Source organism: Mauremys reevesii, linkage group 15 (assembly GCF_016161935.1).
Source record: "Mauremys reevesii isolate NIE-2019 linkage group 15, ASM1616193v1, whole genome shotgun sequence".
NCBI classification, from domain to species: domain Eukaryota; kingdom Metazoa; phylum Chordata; order Testudines; family Geoemydidae; genus Mauremys; species Mauremys reevesii.
Genome location: NC_052637.1, coordinates 38,457,988 through 38,475,173, shown reverse-complemented (window position 1 = coordinate 38,475,173; position 17,186 = coordinate 38,457,988). Strand labels below are relative to the sequence as shown.

The window sequence follows — 17,186 nt, the reverse complement described above, 5'->3', positions numbered from 1 at the left end:
TTCACAAACCCCATACAGTCCTGGGGCCTTAACATTTTAATTATACGTTTTACAAGGATTCAGTATTGTTCACTGGAAATCACTCTGCTGGAGAGGTGACCTTTTAAAGTTAGAAGGACAGTTTTAAGCAGCCTCGGGCCAGGTCTACATTACAATGTTTTGTTGGCACAGCTATGTCAGTGAGGAATGTGAAAAAAAACCACCCCCTCTAGCGGCCACAGCTACACAACCCCCCCCCCCCCCCCAGTGTACTTGCAGCTATGTTGATGGAAGAGTGCTTCTGTCAGCATAGCTAATGATGATTGGGAAGAGGTGTTACTATGCTGACAGAAAAACTCCATCTGTTGGCATAAGCTCCGTCTACAGTAGGGGGCTCTGCTGGTATAGCCAGACTAGCAAAGCATTTGTAGTGTAGACAAAGCCATTATCTGCGGCTCCTTTCTCTTCCAGAGCTAACATCAACTGCCCACTACTAGGCTCAGAACTGAACATTTTAATCAAGCTAATGTAATACGCAGGGGCGGCTCTACAAAGTAGGCTGCCCCAAGCAGCGCGGAGCGCTGCGCCGCCCTTCCCCAGTCCCGCGGCGGGTCCCCTCTTCCCGCGGCTCCGGCATCCTGGGGAGGGCGGTTTGGCTCGTTGAGCTCGCCCGGCATGCCTGCGGCAGGTCCACCGGAGCCCGGACGAGCGGACCTGCCGCAGCCGCATGCCTGCGGGAGCTCAACCGAGCCGCGGAAGACGGGACCCGCCGCAGGCATGACCGCGCAGGTCCGCTGTCCCGGCTCCGTGGACCTGCCGCCGGCATGCCGTCGGGAGCTCCACCGGAGCCAAATGACGCCCTCCCCGGGATGCCGCCCCAAGCGGGCGCTTGGCCCGCTGGTGCCTAGAGCCGCCCCTGGTAATACGTAGGTTGAGAAAAGAGTGTCTGTACATCTGGGTATAGTGCTTAGATTATTCACAAGTAGAATTTGTTTTTAAAAATCATATGATACATGGAGGACAATCAGCAATAACCCAAATTTAGGTGAATAAATGTAAGAATACAGTTTAGATATTAGCATCCAAGTATTCGGGTACGTCACTCATGAGAAAAGTTGTACAGAGATTTGGTTGTGGAAAGCAAAATGAGTGGAGATTGTCCCTCAGTAATTGAGAATTAGGCTAGGCTGTCCATTTAGGAAATACAATCTATCAAATAGGGCAGCAGTGCAACCTCTGAATTAGCATAAACCCTTCTCTGGGAGTGACTTCTTCAATAAACTGGACTGTCCCCTTTTACGAAGTTGCTTCCCAAACCAAATGGAGCTCTTGGGGCCTGATCTAAAGCCCATTTAAGTCAATGGAAAGTGTCTCATTGACTTCACAGAGTTTTGGATCAGGCCCCTAGTGCACAGAGCTGCTGAAAACAGATAAGACATAAGCAAGAGAGACAGGGTGACCAGACAGCAAGTGTGGAAAACTGGGATGGGGGTGGGGGGTAATAGGCTCCTATATAAGGCAAAGTCCCAAATATCGGGACTGTCCCTATAAAATTGGGACACCTGGTCACCCTAAAGAGAGAGGATGGTGAGGAGGGGAGAGAGACATTAAATGCTGGGATACAACTGGCTTCCTCTACCCTGCTTCCCATCGGAAGAGATAGGGGAGAGAAAGAAAGAAAAAATGAAATCAAACTTTCACTCCATGGAGTTCCCAGGGATAGTTTTCCAAAAACTGTTGATTCATTTGGCTTCTCTGGGTAAGTTGCAAATTGGTGCTGATTGCACTATCAGTGGAGGACTGGAATTTCAAAACCATTTCCGTGAGGGTTCCCAAAAGACTCATGACAAGGCTGCCAGGCTTGCTCTGCTGGCTTCTATCAGGGCTCCATCTTTGTGGTGAGCTTTCATGTCTGGCTAATGGGACCCACCTCGCAACTTTCATACTGTTAATTGGAATTAAAAAAGAGGAAAAGCACACACTGCACAATTACCTGACAATGAGGTTCTTGGCCCTCTAATTCTGCCATTGATTGAGTGCTCTTTGTAGCTGGGGTGGAGCATTTCATTTAATCTTTCGGTAACTTCTGTTTCCTCTTGGGAAATCTTTAGTTGTGCAGAACTGTCTACTGTTTGTATCCTAATTGGTGCTGGGGTTTTGATGCTTTGTGCTCAGAGTCACAGAACTTCACACCAATGTTGCTCAGAGTTTCTGAGAATTGACTCTACTGACCTGACAGCTGAGAAAACGGAAGACTGTTCTTTCATGATTTCTGGCCTAGGCACACATGGGATGTGCTGGGAATCATTCAAAAAAGCCTGATTTTGTGAAAATTCCACTCGATTTAGACTCTGTGTGGGGTTTGGATAAATCCACATAAGCTTTGGTGAAGCCTTTGAACTCAATCATAGAAGTTTTTGAACTTCATTCATAGCTGCTTTTAACTAGTGGTGTCATTGCAACTATATACAAAATTAACAGGGGCTTTGACACCATAAAATACTAACTCTTTAATACAGATTGACAGTTTTGAGCCATTACAGGCAATCATGCTAGAAGAAATAAATGATCAGTAAGCGGAGCTTTCTAAAGATATGTCTACACTGCTTTTTAAAACCTAAGGTAGCAAGTCTCAAAACCCAGGTCCTACTGACCCACCCCTTCCCTGGGCTTCAGAGTCGGAGCCTGAACATCTACAACAGCTGTTTTTAGTGCCTGAGTGGGAGCCACATGTGCCTGAGGGTAAAGACTCGCTCTCAGAGTCACTGCTCTCAGAGTCACTGGTTTTAAAATACAGTGTCGACATACCCTGAGTTTTTATCTGATTTAGATACTGTGCCCTCAATGACCTTTATCTTTCAACGAGCCAACTGAGGAACAGGTTTCTAGCAATGTAGCCAGCCATTCTGCAGTTAAGTTTTTTGGCGACTTACTTCCTTTGGCGTTCAGAACACAGGAGAAGACATGAAGAAGGCGTTTCGCTGAAACATTTGTCTGCAGATTTGCTTCATTCATTCATTTTTAAAATTCCCATGGTGGCAGTTTGGTATTTATCTGAACACCAAACACAGGTGCGAATGTCTGCAGCTTCCCAGTGCTAGTCTCCCCAATGTACAGAGGGGGAACTGAGGCACAGAGTGACTGTGACATGCCCATGGTCACGCAGCAATTCTGGGACTGAGCAGGGCCTTGAATTCAGGTTTCCCAAGTCCCAGATAAGCTCCCTAATGACTGGACCATCCCCTTCTACTAACAGACAAGTAACATTGATTAGAGCTAAGCACAGGACTTAGGAAATTACAATTCAAACTTCCTCACTCTACTTCACCAGTGCTGCTTGATCCCAGCCCACAACACCCTCTGCTATGCCAGGCCTGAGCCCTCATGTGACAGTACTGAGGCATGTGTCCTGACCTGCAGTTCTCCTGCTCTTCCAGCCCAGGGTTTCCATGGAACAAGGAAACAAAGAAGGGAAACATCTCCTCACTATCTCCCCAAACTTCTGTACAGTAGCCATAGTAAGTATATGTATTGCAAAAGTGAACAGGGGGCGGAGCTCTGCTGGAACAGTAAGAACATAAGAACGGCCAGACTGGGTCAGACCAAGGGTCCATCTAGCCCAGTATCCTGTCTGCCGACAGTGGCCAGTGCTAGATACTTCAGAGGGAATGAACAGAACAGGGAAATTCATCAAGTGATCCATTCCCTGTCATCCAGTTGCAGCTTCTAGTAGTCAGAGGTTTTGGGATACTCAGAACATGGGGTTGCGTCCCTGACCTTCTTGGCTAACAGCCATTGATGGACCTAGTGTCCAGGAACTTATCTAATTCTTTTTTAAACCCAGTTATACTTTTGGCCTTCACAACTTCCCCTGGCAACGAGTTCCACAGGCTATGACTGTGCATTGTGCGAAGAAGCACTTCCTTATGTTTGTTTTAAACCTGCTGCCTATTCATTTCATTTCATTGAGTGACTCTTGGTTCTTGTGTTATTTACCCCTTCACAAATACCTTCCCTATTTGCCTTCTCCACACCATTTGTGATTTTATAGACTTCTATCACATTCCCCCTTAGTTGTCTCTTTTCTAAGCTGAATAGTTCCAGTCTTCTTACTCTCTCATCATACGGAAGCTGTTCCATGCCCCTAATCATTCTTGTTGTCCTGCTCTGTACTTTTCCGAATTCTAATATATCTTTTTTGAGATGGGGCAACCAGATCTCCATGCAGAATTCAAGGTGTGGGTGTAACATGGATTTATATGGTGGCATTATGATAGTTTCTGTCTTATTATCTATCCTTTTCCTAATGGTTCCGAACATTCTCTTAGCTTTTTTGACTGCTGCTGTACATTGAGCAGGTGTTTTCAGAAAACTAGCCACAATGACTTTCTTGACTGGTAACAGCTAATTTAGACCCAATCCTTTGTATGTATATTATGTTTTCCATTTTGTTGCCCAGTCACCCGGTTTTGTGAGATCCCTTTGTAATTCTTCACAATCAGCTTTGGACTTAACTATCTTGAGTAATTTTGTATCATCTGCAAACTATGCCACATTGCTATTTCCTTTTAACCAGCTACTAATCCACGAGATCCCTCTATTAGTCTGGGGCATGAGGCATTCTTAGTGGAGGGTGCCCTAAAACGTATTACCCCCTTTAGAGCAAAACCTGTCTAAAAATCTACTTCCTTAGGAGAGGAGTGAGGTGAGGTGTGGTGGGGGAAGGGAGATCTCAGGCTTTGTGGGCTGGAGAGCACTTTAATGTTGGCATTGGATCAAAGGGAGTTTGTAATCTTTGAAAGCACAATATTCCATTCTTTATGCACTCAAAGCTTGGGATAGGAGCAGTGATTATGCTAATTTATTTACATATGTAAGTGCACACACATGTAAAATTTAGCACTTCTATCTTCTTTCCATCTGAAGCTCTCAATGTGCTTTATAAACATTACTTAGCCTCTCAATTTCTTGGAAGAAGCGACTGTTCTCATGTTGAAACAACATGCTAACTGAGTCTATGGCAGTTCGGAATAGGATTCTGCTCTCCCAGTTCTGTGCCTTAAACACAAGACCACCCCTACCTATAAAACCTTGGAAAAGAAAGTACCATCTACTATCCGGGGCGGGGGGGGGGGAGTAGAATGGGGGGGGGAGCCCAGTCTTATGTATATATTTAAGAGAGGCCTGCTTAGAATATTTTTCCACTGACCTATGGATCCACATCTGTATTGAAATGTCAGCGCATTCAACACCAATGAAGCAAATTAGCAGAAGACGAGTGAGTGTCCCAAATAAATGCCAGAAGATGTAAGGATATTCCTGAATACAATTCAACGCAGCCCTACTAAAGATTCAGGCTCTAACTTTTTTGAGGGTGTGTGTTCATGAAATAGAAATGGGCCCATTAACTTTCTAACAAACATGAGCCCCCCCACCCAATCATTCTCTTATAAACCCTCTGGCTTATTTCCTTGTTCCAGGAAGCCCTATGTGAAGAAAGGGACTTTATTCCATTTTATGCAGAGATAATGGGTTCCAGTGTCAAGAAAACAAACTGGTCAGTTATGAAGTCCAATTTGTGCGTTGTAGGTTTTGCTCCTTGGTCCATTGAAGTTCATATTAAAACTCTTATGGGTCTTCAGCTGGGCCAAGCTTCTGCCCTTCAGAGTAACCATCAATCAATCAGTCCAGTTACCGAGCTGTTTGGAATCCTTAGTATATGCAGCCCCAAAGACAACGAAGGGATTGTAGTACAATATAGAGTATATAGGAAAATTTTATCCTAATGTATAATCTTGACTGATTTCCTTGGCCCTTGAGATACAAGTGTGGATATCTGCAATGTAGCCGCTGTGTTGAGTTGTTGATTTTAAGTATTAGAGCACACCCTGCTGTAACCCTATGCATTTTACATTGCATTTTCCTGTGCAGAGGATTTCCCGCCTGTGGAAGTAGTGGTGGAGAGGAATACAGTTTCTTAAAACAAACAAACAAATGAATAAATAAAAAAAGAAGGATTACTTTTGACAGTAATCCACTGTCTCCAAACTAATTTTCTTTCCTTATAAAAGCTAAAGGACAATGAAATAAGTCCAATTAAATATGGCTTATTCATAACATTGGGGAGCTCTAGTCCCACTGCATTGTTCCATGGTAAAGGACAAAGATATTAAGTAATATTCTTTATAGGCTCAGGATCACTTTCTCAATGACAGATTTCTTACAGAATTAGGAATCCTCTTCTAGATATCTTGACTATATCACACTTCTGTGGGAAACATGATGTTTAGGGACATACCTACCTTCACAAATGCCCTCTGTGTATCTTTGATTTCCCCACTAGTTAAATAAAAGAACCCGTCATAAAAGTAACCATCAAAATTCCACTGTCCGAAGTCATATACAGCTGTAGGCCATTTCCAATTATGCAGGAAAGGGAACGAGAGAAAGGTGAAAAGAAAGGACAGTGGATATCAAAAGGGATGGGATGGAACTGGCCCCAGATTAACCAACAGGGGGTGAAATCCTAGCTCCACTGAAGTCAATGACAAAACTCTCATTGAATTCAGTGGAGCCAGAATTTCATCTTGGGTCATGATCTTGAAGACTTTTCTTAGGCAAAGCTTGACTAATTTGAGTTTGGGGGCAGTTTTGCTTGAATAAGCCTAAATCTGGCTCCCACTGAAGTAGTGGCAGTTATATATCAAAATCAGTGGGAGCAGAATTTGATCCTTAGTGAGCAAACCTGAGAAATAGAAGCTAGTAAGTTAAAAGTGCTGCAAGTTTAACCTATCTACCAAGTGTGGGACATAACTATCCTATCACTTAACTCATTCCATGAGCACGGACATGTATATTTGCTTGGTTTTAGCCCTGTACAATAATACAAATCTTCCATGTCGATTCTGATGCATCAGCTCACATTTTAAATTTATATTCTTCCCCTCCCACTGAGTTCCAGGCCGCTAGAACCTAAGAAGGGGCCCTTTTCTATAGATGATATTGTTTTAAGCTAGCATTTCCAAGTGCCTAAATCCCACTGAAAATCAATGTGGTCTGGCTACTCTACTCCCTTTGAAAATCCCAGCTTTAATGTTAAATATATATTGGTCTGTGAAAACAGAAACTCCTGGTACTACCAACAGTAAAAAGTTCAATAGATGTTGGGAAGTGGAGAGGTAGGAAGACTAAGCAGTTTATAATGCTGAAGTGTAACTAATGAAGGCCTCAGGCCTGATTCTGATACAGTTTACACTTACACCATTTTAAGTGTAGCTCCACTGAGTTTTAACGGAGTTACTTCTGATTTACACTAGAGTAAGAGAGATAAGAACCCAGGCCCCAAGCCTTTAATGCCAGTGGCTAAACAACTGATCATCATGTGCTATCATAGTGTACAATGCAGCACTTATTTGTAGAGAGTGGTTCATTAATGGCTCTCGGTAGAAATAAATTGGTCTGTATGATGGTATTCCACCACCTGTTCTCTGACTGTTAATATCCCTTTGATTATTCCAAAGATTTTGAGTATAAACGTGTCAAATGAAAATTCAAGTTCCTTTGTTGTGAATAAGAGAATTATGAGAAGTCACAGAAAATTCTCCATTCCCCCATATTTTATCAGTGTCCCCTTGAAGCTAGAAAAGCACCCAAAACCTGGTAACCAAGTGTAGCACTTTATAGGGTAAAACCTGCATCAAGAGAAAGAGGGGAATCTGAAATAGTCACAAATGGTAAAGCAGGTGCACTACACAAGACCTGCACTCCTTTATGTTATGGTTCACTATAATGAAAGATATTGATCATGTTGTGGCAACAAATGGTAAAAAAATGACATTTTGAAATGCACACTTGGTGGTCCGGCTTATACATTATTCCAAATTCTCAAACTTCACATATAACGACTACGTCATTGCTCTGTAGGAGCCTGATCCTACAACGTTATCTGCTCTCTCTCATGTGAGAGCACGTTTGCAGGATTGGGCCCTTAATCAGTCCCCTCAATGCTTACCATCCATAAAAGTCATTTCAAATGTAGGAAAAAAAAGTTTTACTTAATTATCTTCTTTCCCTGGTTTGAACTGACCAACTTTGTATCTTTCACGGGCTTTATCAAAGAAGCCGCCAGCACAAGAGTACATTTCATTTTAAGTGGGCTTTGGTTGGTGGACTTAAAACTGATCATGCGTTTTAGTTTCAGTAACTTGCAATTTCTGCACTCTTTGATAATGCACTTTAAATAGCAAACCTTCTTTAATGACAAGGTTTAAAAGAAACGACATTTCTGAACAAAATATCAAAGCCGAGAAAAGACAGTTCTTTTTTAAAAAAAGGAAGTACGAATTAAAATGACCTTGTGTTCTGAAACTTCTTCACATGATACTTGATGTTCTATCTTCCCTTTCTACCATCAGAATGAGACCTAGTAAAATTCATTAGTGCCTAGTGCCTTCAGTGAATTGTGATTTGCATTAAGATAATTTTAAAATCAGATCCCTGCTACATTCTCTATTAAGACTGCTTATCACTGGGGCTATATATGTTTTTTCAAAAAAAATCAGTGTAACTTTTAACGCTACAGGATATTAGTGACCACAAATATTTTCTTCCGGTCACAGTAAGTCTTCTCTGTTAGGAGCGAAGCCATTTCTCAGTTTGAAACAGCATGAAACATGAAAGTTGTTTGTATAGGATATAGGCAAGTAGCAGAAGAGCCTCTGTTATGCTGGAGAAAAACAAACCAAACCCTTACAATTAAAGCATTGTGGTAGAACAAAGCAAAGGGGTTTGATGGTGGGTGGGGGTTCTATCCCCTTTCTTCCAACTTCAAGAGAAATAAACATTTGTTACATGTATCACAAAAACTGTAAGAGGCAGTGAAACAAAGTTTCACCTTGATAAGGGTGAGGATTCCCTCCTGACGGGTGAATGATCTGATGTCTTTTTTTTTTTTTTTTAATTATTTGTGTGATTTTTTATACAGAATTAAACAGTCATCCTTCTACTGCAAAAAATCAGTAAAATAATAATGCACAAATACAGCCATAGCCAAGCCACAAAGAAGCCTGCTTTGCTACAAGTGTGTGGTGAAATCAGCCACTTTCAGCTGACAACTCTTTTGCTAGCAGGTGAAACTGGGGTAGAGGGCCTTGACTAGCCAGTCAGCAGTAAGAGTTACAGACGTGAAACCAACTGTTACCTGATAGTTAATCACATCCCGGCGCAATACATCTTGATCATATACCAATTACAGGGAAGGCACAAACCTCAACTTTTTTTAAATGTAAGAAATGTTTTAAAAATTATAGCAATTCATTTTATGGGGTGAACCCCAGGACCTGGTTTAGTTTACCCTTGGCCTCCACAGTACTTTCTCCATAAGGGGAGATCATCTCAATTCTGAAACACTCAAATTGACCAAGCTCTGCTTTTCTCGCTCATTCTTAAACTGTTTGTTGAGATCATCACTGACGTTAGCAATCCATTTCCTTGATACATAATGAAATTCAGATCTGCATTCAGTCTACTCAGGGATCCATGTGCAACGGAGCTTATGTGCATTAGTTTGGCTACTCCACTGATTTCAAGAGCCCAAACCACTCTGATAGGTGCAAAAATATTAACAGCATGCTAATCATCAGAAACATCTCATTTCACTTGTGCTTGGGAAAAGAGGTTTCATCATAATAGATGCTTCTATCTCAGAGCCAACACAAAGCAATTTACAAAAGCTAATCCACTCAGTTCATAATCTGCAACTCAGTGAACTCTTGAAATTTTTTCTGTTTACCTGCCCCGTCCGCAGGTTCGGCCAATCGCGGCTCCCACTGGCCACAGTTCGCTGCTCCAGGCCAATGGGAGCTGCTGGAAGCGGCGCGGGCCGAGGGACATACTGGCCGCCGCTTCCAGCAGCTCCCATTGGCCTGCAGTGGCGATCCGCGGCCAGTGGGAGCCGCGATCGGCCGGACTTGCGGATGGGGCAGGTAAACACACCGGCCCGGCCTGCCAGGGGCTTTCCCTGAACAAGTGGCGACCCCAGTTTGAGAAACACTGTTGTAAGCACTTAGGCACCTGCTAGAGTTTAAGCACAAGGGTAGCCCCAACGACTTCAATGGGACTACTCAGATACTTAAAGTTAAGCACATATGTTTTTGCAGAATAGGGGCCCTTATTTGCCTTTTATCTTTTCAAAATACACTACATAATTCAATGCATTTTCATAGTAAAGCACCCTGCCCTGTGGCTGCCTCGCCCATGTAATGCTCACTGATGGCCCTTAAAGGCCATTAATCAGAATAGTGACTGGAGGCAGCACCTGTGAAGTTTCCAAAGTCAGAACAGGTGTTTTCCCCATGAATACATCACGGTATGTAAAACTCTCACAAACATCATGACTATTTCAGCGAATGAAATGTTCAGGGACCACAAACAATGTCAAAACAAAAAAGTACAAAAGAATATTTTAATATTATGTAAACATATGAACATGAAAACAAGGTAAAATATGTTTTAAAATATCTTGAATAATAATAATAGAAACATGATTTTATCATGTATAAAATTGAATAAAAATGATATTAGGAAGTAATAGCAAAACCAATAGTCGAGGAAATTTAGTTGCGCAATAAGTAAATTGAGCACACACACAAACACACTTAATATAGCAAAATTGTAAATCTGTAATAAGATAATGGTAAAAAATAATTCAAGTAAGATACAACTCAAAAAATACTGGCATGAAGGATGGATGTGCTTTCATGAGCTTAATTACATTTTCTGTGCTAACAAAACAGCCACTGATCTCACAGTTTAATTTACAAGATCCAAATCTTCAAACCTGCTGAAAGAAGTCCATTTGTCACTTGAACAATTTCCTCTGCTCCAGCAGTTACCTAAAAAGTAAAATGCTCTCCTTAGTTATATCTTACTATTATTTGTATTAGAAAGTGCTCATAGGCATGAATCAGGATCTAGCCCCTTTATGCTACGTATTAAACACATATATATTACAGTCAGTCCCTGCACTGAAAAGCTTATCAGGTATCCCCAAACACTGCACAACATTAACCAAGAAGGGTCTGCTAATGAATCAGTGTGAAGATAATACTTCCCCCCACTCCCACCCTCCCAAATGAGCACGAATTTAGTCCTTGTGAAAGATTCTGGCCTGGTCCTCTGTTAATCACAGAACAGTTTCTCCAAACTGGACTGCTAATGTGGTTTAACCTTAGGTATATCCATTGGAATACAATGGTAAAGTTAATTTTCCTACCCTTCTCCTCTATTAAGAATGGCACTAAAGTCATTACACATAAGCCACATTCAAATATGTTGCTCAACTTTTGGTCAGTATTGACCTGGATCTAAACCTGTGACTGGATCTATATACCATTACCAATCTCTCAGCCAGCTAGTACTGTGTGTGAAGCCACTGACTGACTGGCTCAGTGAAAACGTTTGGGCCAAAAGCATTCTTGTGTAATTCCATTGCTCTCAGTGGAGGTATGTTGGGGATAAATCAATACATTGAATCAATATGTTTATCTGACAATGTCTCCTATAATACAAAATCTCAGGGAGAAAATATGAACACACACACACACACACACCCGTACATATTTTATCATCACTCTCAGCTACAAATATACAAAATGTTAAAGAGTCCTTTTAAGATTCATATTTTCAGACTAGTTTTTATATCTTACATGGTTTTCATTAAAATATCTGCTGTTTATATGTGCACATCCTGTTTGCAGAAATCCTGATGTGAGATATACAATTATCAATGAACCCTATAAGGACAAAAAACCTCAATGACCTTGCTTGGAAGTTTCCTTTTTCCCAATCATCCATGTGAATCATTTACTCTAAGGGCACAGAGAATCTTTTTATTGTTGTTGCAACACTTGTAGTCATTTATTTTGGATGGTGTACAGCTCTGAAACAAATCTAAAGCTCATGAAGATCCTGTACTTTGAATCTGTGGGCTGTAATATTCAGAATTGCATCATCGTTTTCTATCTTTAAAAGAAAGCAGCATCACCACAGATCTGCAGCTGTGCACTGTGCCGCTGTCTCATCATGAACATGGAGGCGAAGCCCAGACTTGTCTTGTACCTGCAAGTTCTCTAATCTTGCTCTAATAGTACTGACTAAGCACTGTGGTTAGAAGAGCCGGGTAACTTCTCAAAGGCAGCTTGTTTACTGAAAATAAGGTTCTTTTTAAACTGCAACCATATTTAAGCATTTTAATTAAGCTGTAAAACTTCAATAGCTGAGACCCACAGGTGTGAAATGGTACAAATTGATGAGAAGATACTCATTTACCTTCTGGTGTGGTACACATTCAGTTCTTCTTGTAGGACAGATGCTCTCTTCTGCAGAAAGTTTACCTACAAAAAACATCCCATATGAAAGTGGTGTATAAAATCTTAATGAATCGATTGGTACTTGTTTCACGGAGACTGACTTCACTGTCTAAAGCCCAGTTTACACTGGCTAGTGAAACCTCAATAGCACCTTAGTCGCGAGCTGGATTTAAGCATGATGCTTGACCGAAAGTTGCTAGTGTGGTTTCCCTGGCCTGTGTACCCACAGCATTAATCCTGCACCCTATCCACTCAGTCAGGAGCCAAGGCAGCCACGAAAACTTTTTGGACTCAGAGCTATACTGGATAATGTAGCATGTGAATAAACATGGGACTGAGAACCTGAGTTCTAATCCCAACTCTGACGCTGTCAGTTCACTTCTCTACCTCAGTTTCCTCATCTGAAATATGGTAAAACAATATTCTACTTTCTCACAGGGTGTGTGAGAGAATTAATGCTTATATTATGTAGCACTACCATGTTAGAACAGCTTACAAAGAGCTCACAGGGGTGTGCAGTGAACAATTGTGGCAACGCATTTTAAACTTTACTAAAGTTTTAGAAAACTTTGCTGAGCAGTGAATATTTGTTCATTTTTAACAGTTCTTGGTCCATCACCCCCCAGGAACAATTAATAATCCTGACAGGTGCAAGGATTCCACTGCCATTCTCCTCTGATGTTTTCAAACTGGAATTTCAACAATTTTCAAAGACAAGGACACCTGTGCTTCAGAAGAGAACCCTGCTTACTGAAGGGTTTGTGACTACCATATATTGCTGCAAATGAAGCCGGCAGCTACGTGTTTCTGCATTAACACCCAGTTTTAAGAGTCTGGAGTTACGTTTAGTCCTTTGAAATGCTGCTGATCCAAAAGAAGCCCTGCAGGAGTATATCAGTTTCAATTTTAAAAAACAAAACTCACTGTAAGGTGAAGTATTCTTATATCTGTCCCAATGGAATGCTTCCTACCAGACAAAGTTAACAGTAAACCATGCTTTTAAATGGCCTTTTACCATCAACTGGAAATAGATCATCCTGGTAGTTCCTTAACCCTTTATTGGTCTGCAGTGACTTTAATCAGAATAAATATCACTACCACTGGAAATTCCTTTACATGCAATAAATAAATATCTGCAATCGTAACTATTAACTTGTGTCACCTTTAGCATGTGGGAATATAAAGCTCTCTCTCTTGGAAATTTCTGTTAAAGACAGACATTGCTAAGGGAAATTCCCATGCATAGCAAAAATTGTTACAAACTAACCTTTATGCATTATAAACAGAGAATGTAAGTAAATTAAACTAACAACCATTTCCAGGGATAGAGATGTACATGGAGAGTGTGTATATCTATATCAGCTTGTAAGTGTTTCTTGGAAATTGATGTGGGTCTATTTAATATCGTATGTACCAAAAACTATAAGCAGTTTTATGATTTTAAGTAACGACCTCATTTCAAACAACATTTTACCAAATAAATCTGAGCCAAAAAAGTGTTGACTTCTGCATGAAAAAACTCTCTCTCTTAACATCTCAGATACCCGTTTAAACTTTCATTCCCCTCCCTCCCCCAAAAACCTTTGGCATTTCACATATGGCATGTCTTGGCATTTCAAATGATTCCATGAATGGCTCCTGAAGGATTCTGCTCCCCAGAGTGGAGTTTGTACATCACATCACCACCATACACAGCATACATTTATAATATCAAATAAATGTAAGGTGGAAAGGATCTAGTCCACCCCTCACGCTTAGATAGGATCTAATATACCTATCATGATTTAGTTGGGGATTGGTCCTGCTTTGAGCAGGGGGTTGGACTAGATGACTTCCTGAGGTCCCTTCCAACTCTGATAGTCTATGATTCTATGACCATCCCAGACAGTTGTCTAACCTGCTCTTAAAACACTCCAAGATTTGGGATCCACAATCTCCCTTTGTACCCTATTATAGTATTTAGGATGTTTTTCTTAATATCTAACCTACATCTCCCTTGCTTCGGATTAAGCCCGCTACTTCTTGTCCTACCTTCAGTGGACATGGAGAACAATTGATCACAGTTTTCTTTATAACAACCCTTAACATATCTGAAGACTTATCTGGTCCCCCCCAGTCTTCTTTTCTCAGGACTAAATGTGCCCAGTTTTTTAAATCTTTCCTCAAAAGTCAGGTTTTCTAAACCTTTAATTATTTTTGTTGCTCTCCTCTGGACTCTCTCCAGTTTGTCCACGTGTTTCGTAAAGTGTGGCACCCAGATTTGGATACTACTCCAGCTGAGGCCTCACCAGTGCCTAGGAGAGTGGAACAATTACCTCCCATGTCTAACATACAACATTCCTATGAATACAGCCCAGAATATTAGCCTTATTTGCAACTGCATTACATCAGTGACTCATATTCAATTTGCCATTCACTATAACCTCCAAGTCCTTTTCAGCAGTACTATTTTCTTCCCAGTTATTGTGCATTTTCCTTCCTAAATGCAGTACTTTGCACTTGTCTTTATTGAATGTCATCTTGTTTAATTTGTTAAGTTAATTTTGAAATCTAATCCTGTTCTCCAAAGTGCTAGCAACCTCTCCCATCTTGGTGTGATCCACAAATTTCATATGTATATTCTCCACTCCATTAACCAAGTCATTAATGAAAATATTGAATTCTACCAGACCCAGGATTGACCCCTGCGGGACTGCACTAGATACACCTTCCCCTTTAGACAGTGAACCATGGTTAATTACTCGGATTATGGTCTTTCAACCAGTTCTACACACTCCTTATAGTAATTTCATCTAGATCACATTTCTCTTATTTGATTATGAGAATATCATGTGGGGCTGAGTCAAAAGCCTGACTAAAGTCAAGATATATCACACCTACTGCTTCCTAACTACCCACTAGGCCAGTAGGCCTACGAAAGGGGTACATTGTTTTTTTTAAACATGATCAGTCATTGGTTTAAGAAAGTGACATTTAACAATTTGTCGTCATCTTTACTATTCTTACTTCTAGTGCTGCCATTCAGATTAATTTACAGTTTCATAGATTTTAAGACAAGAAGGAACCATCTAGTTTTATCTAACACAACACAGATCATAGGATCTTCTGAGTTAATTCCTGCTTAAAATCCAAACCAAAATGTTGTGTGTACCAAATCAAATGTCTTCGACAATATATTATATCAACACTATTACCTTTATCAACCAAACTTGGAATTAATACAATGGGCTTTTGAGGCAGTACCTGAAAAAGCAAAGGGCTGCTTTATTATGCAGGCTGCAAAGGAAACAAAGGCCTGGGCTACATTAGTTGGAGGGTTCGAACTAAGATACGCAACTTCAGCTACGCGAATAGTATAGCTGACGTCGAAGTATCTTAGTTCGACTTACCTGGCCATCCTCATGGCGGCTAGTCGACTGCCACAGCTCCCCCGTCGACTCCGCTTACTCCTCCTGCCGAGGTGGAGTATGGGCGTCGATTAGAGGATCGATTTATCGCATCCAGACGAGACATGATAAATTGATCCCCGATACATAGAACACTACCCGCCGATCGGGCAGCTAGTATAGACATACCCAAAGATTCCACCAGTGCATGCTGAACACAGCTTCTTCTGAAGAAACACTGATAATAGACAGTTGCTAACCATACCCTGTCTTCAGCAGCATATTCTTGAGGGAAAAAAGGGTAATAGTTGCAACATCACTGCTGACTTTATTTTCTACTTTCAGCAGGCATTTGCGGTAAATCGCTTGGATCAAGAGAGATGACTCTTTGCCTAGCAAGATGAGGGAGTTGGGGAGTGGGGGATCCTAGAAGAAAGGTGATGGTGTGATAAACACTGGACTCTTGCCAGTTTATCACTGACATCAATCCAATATTGCCAAATTTAATGCATTCATAGTTTCCTTTATAAAAGAGATGAGTGTTATTTAAACCCTAGAATTGGAGACAACTGAGTGCTGATATCTTACCTGAGATTTTAAAGATGCAATGGTGTCTTCGAGTTCCTTTCTCAAAGATGCTGGCATCAGACCTTTGAGTTTGGTTTCATATTCTTGTCGTATGTATGTCACCTGAAATTGAAATTGAAAAAAGAGATTTAAATGACTCATAACCAATTTGGGGGGCAGGAGAGAATCTTCACAGTCAGCTTCTTCTTAGACAGTGTTTCCCAATTTGGAGGCCAGAACAAGACTAATTTGGGGGTGGGGGGCAAGGGAGGATCAGTATGGAGGAAGAAAGCTGTAAGAACGCAGATCCACCCACCACCATCGCACACAGACACTGCAAGCATGCGTCCACCTTTGCAGGTGAAGTGGTAGGCAGCTCCTTAATGTCACCCACCTTCCCTCTCCGCTCCTGCCGTGCCCTTTATGCAACCAGCTGTAGTTCTCATTACTCAGCTTAGCCTTGTATGGCACCAGTTACCATCCCCAGGGCCATGCAGAATTCTGGTGAGTGGGAGAACAGGGAGCGGGTTCTGCTGTACTGGTGGATGGCTGGGGGGGGGGCACGGAGAGGATAAAGTGTCCCCCCAAAACATGTAAAAGAGCAAAAGAGAATAAAGAAGAGAACAAGTAGACAGAAAAGAAAACAAGAAGGAAAAAGCTAGAGAAGGAGTGTGGAGAAAATGGGCAGGAAAAGAAGACCTGGTAGGAGCTCTGTTAAGACATGGTGTGAGAGGACAAAGGAAGGGCCATGCGGCTATCTCCCTCTAATCCGTCCATGGGAAGCTTTAATGAAAGCAAGGCTGGGGACTGGACAGAGGGCCTGATGCAGCAGCCACTGAAGTCAATGGAAGACTTCCTGTTGACTTCAGTGGGCGTTAGCTCAGGC

At 41.6% G+C, this 17,186-nt stretch overlaps 1 protein-coding gene across 6 annotated transcripts in view; it reads right to left on the bottom strand.

Moving 5' to 3' along the window:
- Positions 1–10,542: 10,542 nt before the first annotated feature.
- Positions 10,543–17,186, bottom strand: part of CEP112 (centrosomal protein 112) — a 270,371-nt gene continuing 263,727 nt past the window's right edge. For 3 of the 6 annotated variants that reach the window (XM_039502347.1, XM_039502350.1, XM_039502351.1), the window contains 3 exons: positions 16,322–16,423; positions 12,307–12,371; positions 10,544–10,871 (listed from right to left, as the gene is read on the bottom strand). In XM_039502347.1, coding sequence (XP_039358281.1) covers positions 10,868–10,871; positions 12,307–12,371; positions 16,322–16,423 — 171 coding nt within the window. In that variant the 3' untranslated portion in view covers positions 10,544–10,867. Of the gene's footprint in view, positions 10,872–12,306; positions 12,372–16,321; positions 16,424–17,186 lie in introns of all 6 variants that reach the window. The other 3 variants (XM_039502349.1, XM_039502348.1, XM_039502352.1) reach the window with 2 other exon arrangements.